General features: G+C 40.3%; 1 protein-coding gene across 2 annotated transcripts; it reads right to left on the bottom strand.

Moving 5' to 3' along the window:
* Positions 1-3: 3 nt before the first annotated feature.
* ENPP5 (ectonucleotide pyrophosphatase/phosphodiesterase 5 (putative)) lies at positions 4-8,606 on the bottom strand. Of its 2 annotated transcripts, none has more exons than XM_011960296.1 (4): positions 8,398-8,606; positions 4,761-5,624; positions 2,776-2,952; positions 4-596 (listed from the first exon to the last, which is right to left on the bottom strand). In XM_011960296.1, exons 2-4 carry the CDS (start codon positions 5,587-5,589, stop codon positions 169-171), a joined length of 1,434 nt encoding a protein of 477 aa, XP_011815686.1. In that variant the 5' UTR covers positions 5,590-5,624; positions 8,398-8,606; the 3' UTR covers positions 4-168. The 2 variants fall into 2 exon arrangements, with proteins under 2 accessions (XP_011815686.1, XP_011815687.1); XM_011960297.1 differs by having other exon boundaries at positions 4,761-5,333; positions 8,398-8,565.
* Between the last annotated feature and the right edge of the window lie 577 nt (positions 8,607-9,183).

Genomic DNA, 9,183 nt, shown 5'->3' with positions numbered 1-9,183 from the left:
TGTGTGTGTGTGTGTGTGTGTGTGTGTGTGTGTGTGTGTACCTAAATATGTAACTGCTTAATGGTTTCTGCAAATGTCTGGAACTGGTTTCCCAGAATTTGAAACCTTTAAACACTGACATAATTATGATATCTTCACTTCAATATGCAAATCTACTTCAGAGTAACATTAGGCTTGTAATAATGGTTGAGCTATTTCACCATGCATATCTTGTAAGGCAGGTATTTGACTATGAATTAAATGTTTAATGAAAATTATAAAAAATACAATCACTATAATGCTGCCAAGAGAGACCCCTATGAAATAAGGGTATGACTGCTCTTGGTCATATTCTGCTGGTTTGACACTACCAGGGAGGAGTATAGTACTCTGTGTATAAGGGACTGCCCTTGGTATTGTTGAATTGAGCAGATCCTGGACATTCCAGAATGATCCATTGTGTGGCATGGCGGTGATATTAAGGAGGTGGCAAAGTAGTGGGTACAAATCTGTGGAGTTCATGGCTTCTTTTGAGAAATTCTTTCTGAAGGCAGGACCATGGGCTAAAAATATTGGATGCATTTCTGCTAATGCATTATCATAACCGTGGTTGCCTACTGTAAAGAGAAAATATGTGAAAAAGTTAGCCGGCTATGCATTAAAATGGACATAATTGTTGTATGGTCAAGTTCTGAACTTAAATGCACATCTTATCTAGTTTGACTGTAAACATAAAATAATCTTTGACAAACAATCTCTGCTGTTTTCCACATCACAATTCTCTTCAGGAAATGAAGAGTCAAATGGTTGCAAATCTTTCTCACAGGCCAACAGTGACTTAAACAGCAGGGGAAGAAGGGTAAAGAACAAAGCAGAGCCAAGTTAGGGAAAAATTAGAGTTTTCTTTTGTTTTGTTTTGTTTTAACTGGTGGCAAAGTAATATTCAGCAAATACTTATTGGGTACCTACTGTGTTCCAATGATTGTTCTAAAGATAAAGAGATAAAGGTGCTCTTAGTCTTACTCTGAAGCCAATAAACTCACAGTGAACACAGTAAAAGGGGAAATACAATACATTAAAAAAAAACAAAAGAAACCATAAAAATCAAATCTGTACTTAACAGCTATAATCTATTACTAAAAAACAAAGGTCAGAGTGGAGGAGAGTAGGAAACTTGATTTTGGTGCCTCTAATCAGGATCCAACTTAGCATTATGTGCTTTTAGAGTGGCTACACATAAGGTAAAAACTTGGGGGTCTTCTGACATATGTATCAAATGACATAAAATGGATATGAAATTGATAATAGCTGGATGTCAAAGGCATGTGTGCCTAGCATGGTATCAAGGTGCAAGGCGAAGGAGCTACTGCTAAGATGGCACCCAAAGAAAACTGACAGGCTTTATCTTAAAGGTAGCAAGGAGAATGACTAGTAAATCCATCTCTAATACCCATACATGCTACAGGGAACTATGCAATAGAAACACTCTCTGCCCCTGTCCCCCTCAAAAAAATCCTAAATCAGTTTTTCTAAAAGTCACAAACTGACCCCTAGTCATTTCAAAGTAATTTGAAATCTACCAGGCAAAATGTATCTAAAGAAGTCATTCTAGATGCCATGATTCTTTTAGGTTTATTTAAGTAAAAGTAACACTGAGCTTTTGAATCACTAGTAATTATCTGACAGGGTACTGTGCTATTCCATTAATTAATAGTCACATTGGGAATATATCATTATATACTTGGTAATTGACTGGATGATTGCTGCGTTCATTTCTATGAGAAATTGGGATCTAGACTCTCACTCATGAAGGCAAAGATAATTATCTCATATTGCACTTCTTATTAGAAATTCAGACTTAAAATTAAGTCATTGGGACTTATGTAAAATCTTTCCTATGAATAGGGACTTTGTTTTGTAGTGGTAGCCCTGATCATAAATGCTTGATCAAGTAGATGGTATTTAATAATGAATGCCTAAGGACAATGGTTCTCAAACTTTTGTGTGTTTCACCAGGGCCTCACAGTTTCAGATTCAGTAGGTCTGTGTTGGGCCCAATAATTTGCATTTCTAACAAGCTCTCAGCTGATGCGGATGCTGCTGGGCCATGGAACACACTTTGAGAACCACTACCTTGGGGAATTAGGGTTTAACTATTCTGGCATTAGGTATGCAGTGGTCAATCTTTAATTAATTACTGAATCATTAAACATAATGTAATATAAATTGGAGTATTATTAAGGTTTTCTATCAAAAATAGAGGTGACCAATCTATTGTATAACTGTAGTTCAGCAAACCATTTCTAGAGGGCCCTTTGAATTTATATTAACTTTAAAATACAAATCTTGCCAAAGATAGCAGTCCTTTTTTGAGCAATCCCTCTAATATAAGAGCTACCTGCACAAGACATAAAAATCTGAACACTGGGTTATGGACCATTGTCTGTATGTAAAAACTGTTCTAAGAACCAGAAACCATGTATCTGTACACATCTGCCACTATGAGTCACGAACACACTACAAATGCCCTTGTCAGGCATCTGCTTTTCTTTTAATCAATAAACATGATAGAAACCCAATTCTACCTAAGGGACATTTTGTATATATCTTTTATAAATGAAGGACCAATGTCTAAAAACAGCATTTCTAGGTAAGTACTAAAACACTGTAGTTCCTTAACATTCAAGTAACAGAGAGTAAAAATACCAATCAACAAACTGCTGTATTATGTATTAAAACTGTCATATTTTAGCAAAAAGCAATGCAGAATGGAAAGAAATACTATAACATACTCACACAGAAAGGCATCTGACTTATTCTGTAAAATGTGCCACCCTTCGTCAGCCACTGCTATGATTGGTTGAATTCGATTGTTGTATTTGTAATGCCACCTTTCTGGAATCTCTTCTTTTTTGTAAACAGTAAGATTAGGATGAGCATGAGTTAGTGCTTCATAGACTTCATCAAATTTACCTAAAGAGAAGGGAGGAGAGGCACTCAGAACAAAATACTCATAGCTACAATCAACCAACCAACCATGGGCAACAGACTTGCTACCGAGGTGAAAAGCCACAGAGCTGAACATAAGAAAAAATTCTTTTCCCCTTTGGGGAAAACAATTTTGAGAGGGGAAACTAAGAAATAATCTTCTGTTCTAAGTTCACCTTATAGAATTAAGGAAGGGCATTTCATAGAACCAGGAACCTCTAAAGACTTCAATATACAAATATATTAATTAGTGACACTATGTAAAATATCTAGGGTACTGCAATACCCAAACAAAAATAGCTAGGTTCTGGTAGTTGTAAGTGCAGACACAAAGAATCTCCAGACAAGAAAACATGGTGAGTGGTGGGTGAGGGCTGGGAAAAGAGACTAGAGGTGGAAAGCAGTTTGTAAAATGGAAACATCCAAAAACACTGGAGGTGTTGCCAAAGTACTCCCTATAACTACAAATGCAGTTACCTGGGCACTGTCCTTCATCCTTCTCCTGTCTTTCAAATCCATTGCTGAGGTTTCATCCTTACCTTCCACACAACCACAAGAGGACATTCCAATTTTATAAAGGAAATTGAAGGGTTAGCCTAATTTTCTCCCCTTCCCCTTCCCTTCCTCCCTCCCTCCTTTTCTCTCTCTTTTGTCCCTTTCTCTTCCCTCCCTCTCTCTTTCCCCCCTCCGACTCTCTTTCTTTTTTTTTTTTCGACTGGGTCTCCATGTCGCCCAAGCTGGAGTGCAGTGATATGACATAGCTCACTGTAACCTGAAACTCCTAGGCTCAAGCAATCCTTCCACCTCAGCCTGGGACGCAGGCATGTGCCACCATGCCAGGCTAATATGTTGCCCAGGCTGGCCTCGAACTCCTGGCCTCAAGTGACCCTACTGCCTCAGCCTCCCAAAGTGCTGAGATTATAGGCGTGATCAACCACTCCTAGCTAATTTTCTTAAACAACAAAAAATGGGCTGTTTGCTGAAAACTGTGTGTGTAAAACACATGCATAGTTTAACATTTGCTGTTTCATATGATTCTCCTAATTCCCCTCTGAGGGATGGAATTCTCATTTGTGAGATATTATAGCTTTTCAAAATCTGCTTTCTCATTTGATGCCTAAGACCAACACTGCAAGGTGATAAAATATGTCAAAGAGCATGCCTGAGTTGTGTTGTCACTTATTTTGTGACCTTGGGATGTTAAACCTTTTGAGGTCATTTACCTGTCATTTACTTGTCTTTAAAATGGAGACAATGATGAGGTGACAGGCTTGGTATGAGGATTCCAGGAGATATTTGTAAAAAGTTTAAGATATTGTTATCACTTTCCACACTTATAAGGAAAATAAACCTCAGATTGACCAAAGCTCTTCCTCCTTCTTATCCTCCACAGCTTCCTTGTTAAGCAGGTCTGAATTAGGAGTCTATAAAAGGCTTTGGGGCTTCTATGAAATAACTGTATATGTATTCAAGTTTTGTATGTATTTCTCCATTTCAATTTTTCTGAGAAGGGAGGCTATAGCTTTCATCATATTCTATGATTCCAAAATGGTTAAAACCTACTGCCATACATATATAGAGCGCGTCAATTTCAGTATTCTAGGAAAAAGGAAAAAAAAATTAGGCTTTGAGAAAAGAGATTTTGTCTTTTCAGAGTCTGAGGATTAAATCCCAGAATATTACCATGACACAGGCAAGTCTACTTTAAAGGCGCAGCAACAGAAACCCCTATTCATTTGATCACACTGGGCAAATGCACATCTAGCCTCAGCTCACCATTCAGTCAGCCTTACCTTCTTTTGGCAAGATGGCTGCTACTGGTGATTGATCAATCAGGGTATAGTGGTCTTTATCCAGGTACCGGTCAAGTTCTATTAACCTTTCCTCAGAGCACTGTGTCATTCCGTGATCACTTGTGATGATTAGGTTCAGAGTGTGCCACAACTTTGCCTTTTTTAGCATTTGTATGAGATATCCTAACTTGTTGTCAATATCTGAAATGACAGGCCCCATGAGCGGACTGTCAGGTCCCAAATTGTGGCCCATGTCATCAGGGTCTTCCCAATAAAGAAGACCAAGATTTATGGGCTCTTCTGATGTAAACCATTCGATAATTTTGGCAACTCTATCTTCAAATGAAACTGACTCATTGTAAGGCATGTAATGAGTAGGAAAACACTTATGTATTTTTACATCTGTTCCGGGCCACATGGCTGCGCCACTAGTATGTCCTGCCCTCTGATTTGTGATCCATATTGGTGTCGCTTCTTCCCAAAACTTGGAATCATAAATATTCATGTGATCCAAGGAGAAAGATTTGTTCCGAATAGGATCAAACATATCATTTGCAACAATCCCATGATTCTCTGCAAAGAGGCCAGTTACCAAAGTATAATGGTTAGGGTAGGTTTTTGTAATAAAAACATTAGTAACTTGCTTCACGTGAACACCATATTTCATAACATAATGAAAATGAGGCGTTGGAACTTTATATAAGTAATCCCAACGAAATCCATCAAAAGAAACTAGTAGAACATTTTGCTGGTGTGGTTGGTGAGAAAAGGTGGTTAAAAGACTCAGTGCAGCAAGTATGAAGGACACCAAGAGAAATTTCGAAGTCATTTTCAAAGTACTTGATCAGTTCAGCATAAAATAATCTGTAGAATAAACACATAGAAATTAATGGCAATAATTTTGTTTTGTATACTTTCCCCCAAACTCAGAGTAACAGTGTTTAGCAATCCTAGTTATATCATAAATCACAGCCTGGAAGAATTATGTCACAGAACTCCATATTAGACAAGAGACCTGGGGCTAAATGAATAATAAAGCTAATAAGTTTAATCGCATTTAAACAACTTTTTCACTTCTGATAATTTATCTAAATATCCCTCAAAAGAATTATTTAAGTGAGCTCTTCAATAGCATTTTAAAATATGACATCATTTACATAAAACTTTTTAGAAACATTTTCAGTTTGATCCAGATTTCTGACTTCTGGTCAGAAACTTTTTTATAGTCAAATACCTGTGAACATACTTAAGGTTATGGCTAGACCAACTATGGCAACCTAGCAACCATGAAGTATCATTAGCAAATCAAATAATGGTGCATATATATATTGTATAGATATATGAATATGCACACTTCTATTTTCAACCCCTATGTTTGGTTCATCACAGATGAAAGAAGTATTACTAAAGAGAGAGGAATATAGATGAATTTGGTTTCTTGAAATGAAATAACATTTGTGATATTCAGATATATTTATTGAAAAGTAATCTGCATTCATTTATTAATAATCAAATCATAGCCTTCTTTAAACTAAATAATTAGATTCTAAACTAAATATTAACAGAAATACAATTCTGAAATTTGTTGCTGACTTTCCTAATGTTAAAATTTGTCAAAATTTAATCTCATCATTAATATGTGTAGTAAAAGCACTTCCTTGGTTTAAATCTCTGAATCAACGTTGTTGGACTTTTCCCCTAATCTGTGTATATTTCTTTTTTTTTTTTTTTTTTTTTTGAGACGGAGTCTGGCTCTGTCGCCCAGGCTGGAGTGCAGTGGCCGGATCTCAGCTCACTGCAAGCTCCGCCTCCTGGGTTTATGCCATTCTCCTGCCTCAGCCTCCCGAGTAGCTGGGACTACAGGCGCCAGCCACCATACCTGGCTAATTTTTGTATTTTCAGTAGAGAAAGGGTTTCGCCATGCTGGCCAGCCTGGTCTCAAACTCCTGACCTCACGTGATCCACCCACCTCGGCCTCCCAAAGTGCTGGGATTACAGGCTTGAGCCACCGCGCCCGGCCATCTGTGTATATTTCTAAAATACTTTCATTCTATTGGAGAAAGCTAATAAGATGCTGTATGGATAAACAATAGATATATACATTTCGTCAGTTTTCATCCAGCAAGGATCTTTTGTTCTCTCCTTTTTCTGTCCATTCCTGCATGAAGGTATTTATAAATCCAGCAAAAGTTAGATCAAACCATACTTGTACAAATAAATCTCTTGAAACTGGCTTTTGATATCTTCCTAAGCTGAAGACTTTTGTTTGTTTGTTTGTTTGAGAGGGAGTGTCACTCTGTTGCCCAAGCTGGAGTGCAGTGGCACGATCTCAGCTCACTGCAACTTCTGCCTCCCGGGTTCAAGCAACTCTCCTGCCTCAGCCTCCCGAGTAGCTGGGACTACAGGCGCCAGCCACCATACCTGGCTAATTTTTGTATTTTCAGTAGAGAAAGGGTTTCGCCATGCTGGCCAGCCTGGTCTCAAACTCCTGACCTCACGTGATTCACCCACCTCGGCCTCCCAAAGTGCTGTGATTACAAGCATGAGCCACCGCAGCCGGCCTGAAGACATTTTTAAACTTCAAAAATATATCCTGTTTCGCCTTGCTGTATTATAGCTACAGGTAAATAAAAACTACTTGGCATGCTTGCTTTGCCTTCAGGAGTACACGGTATATGTACATTGTGGGTATTGGCTGAGGGCAATTCTGTTTTGCTGGTTTTAAACTATGCTTTCACCGTACCTAGACATTTCTTAAACTGAAATTGTTTAGGTATTGCTCTCAAGATGATGGCTCAAATGTTATATTTAAAAACGATTTCTTAGATGGCAATACTCTGATTCTGGAAGGAACATTAAAAATAGTTGCAGCAGGGAATAGCAAATAGGTTACTGCAAATATATTTACTCACCTATCTGGCTATGGACGGTAGTTGCTCTCTGTCCTTTCTCCCCCTAATTTTCTCTCCCACATTTTTAAAACAAGGAAGGCTAGTATCAACCAAATGTAATTTAAAGCTAAAAGCAGAGAAAATAAACTACATGGAACACCTGATTTTCATCTATCTTAGCAAATTAATTCGGCAAATGTGTAAGCAGGAGAAAACTGCTTTCTTGAGACCAACGAAAGTAAGCAAAGATTAAGTGTTGTCTAAAGCTTAGGAATGTTTGGCAAGAAGAGTCAACATCACATCCATGACACAGAGAAATAAATACGTGGGGGTGGGGAATGAACATCAGATTTTTTTTTTTCTTTTTCGTGCACAAAATGCTGCACAAAACAGTGGAATCCCTGGATCTGGCTCCAGATTTCCTTGAGTACTTTCCAGTTCTTTCTCCCCTCCAACCCTTCCTACACAAACAAGACTTGGAGATCAAGAAGGAAGGGGCACTAATTAAAGGGAAGAGGGGAAGTGCAGAAGGAGTAGGTTTGTGTAGCTCAGATAGAAGTCAAGGGCAGGGGTTCCATCTTCTCCACCAGGATTCCATCCTAGCCACCCAGAAGGGTCGCGGCGTAGGGTATGTTCCCAATTCCCAGTCATCCCGCCCACCGAGGCCTGGGCTTCTTAGATGTGCAGTGGCAAGGAGGAGGCGTGTGGGTCCCCGGGAGGGAAGCCACCCACACCCGTGGACTCACCCTCGCAGCGATCCGTTCAGTCAGCATTAGTTTGGGGCAACGGGAGGGAGGGCCTGGAAGAGACTACCTCTGGCGCGCGGCGGGTAACGGCGGGAAGGTGACTCGAGCAAGGGGCGCCCCCGGAACGCGCAGGAGCTCACCTGCGCTTAACTGTGGAGCGGAGCGCCTGACCGCGCCGCTCCCCCGCGCCCTGCCTCCTGGCTCCTATTGGCTGCTGCAGAGGTAGTCCCTTCTGCCCGGGTTGCCCACGAAAGCCGGGCTCCCAGGAGTAGCTGCACGGCCTGTCAATCAGCAGGGGCAGGGGCGGGCGCTGCCTGGGTTTGGAGGATGGAGGGGGAGGGGACCCACGGGGGCCAGGACCCAACTGGGAGGCTGAAGGCGTGGAGTGGCCAATTGCTTGGTCACACGCAAAACCTTCCTGCAACGTGCCTCTTCCAGGGGACCAGCTGTGCTGGAGTCAGTGATGCTGAGAGATTATTACGTGCTACCCCAATGGTGGGTGTACTCTAACATTCGCTGTTTTTTGTTTAAAAGAGACTTGTGTTCTCTGATTTCTTATCTCAGGTTTTTTTCTGTCCCCCCGCCCCCCGGCCCCTGCCTCCCGCCTTGTCAGGAATCGGCGATGGGGCACACCATGGATTTTACTCTGAGGAACATCTGCACACCAGAGGATGCCAATGGGACAATGAAGTTTCATTCTTTTTATTGGTGGGTGTTACCTGCTTTACCTCAGAAACAATTTATTAACCTAGTCAACTCTGCAGCCCCAACGTTTGTGGTCCAGGT

Source organism: Colobus angolensis, unplaced genomic scaffold (assembly GCF_000951035.1).
Source record: "Colobus angolensis palliatus isolate OR3802 unplaced genomic scaffold, Cang.pa_1.0 Scaffold51, whole genome shotgun sequence".
Lineage (NCBI taxonomy): Eukaryota > Metazoa > Chordata > Mammalia > Primates > Cercopithecidae > Colobus > Colobus angolensis.
This window is presented reverse-complemented; position numbering and strand designations above follow the sequence as displayed.

Excerpts from the sequence above, each read along its gene's own strand:
- ENPP5 (XM_011960296.1), bottom strand. The coding sequence starts at position 5,589 with ATGACTTCGAAATTTCTCTTGGTGTCCTTCATACTTGCTGCACTGAGT. Across the intron at positions 2,953-4,760 it reads AGCCATCTTGCCAAAAGAAG|GTAAATTTGATGAAGTCTAT; the intron begins GTAAGGCTGACT and ends CCTTCTCTTTAG. Across the intron at positions 597-2,775 it reads TAAGTCAGATGCCTTTCTGT|TAGGCAACCACGGTTATGAT; the intron begins GTGAGTATGTTA and ends TTCTCTTTACAG.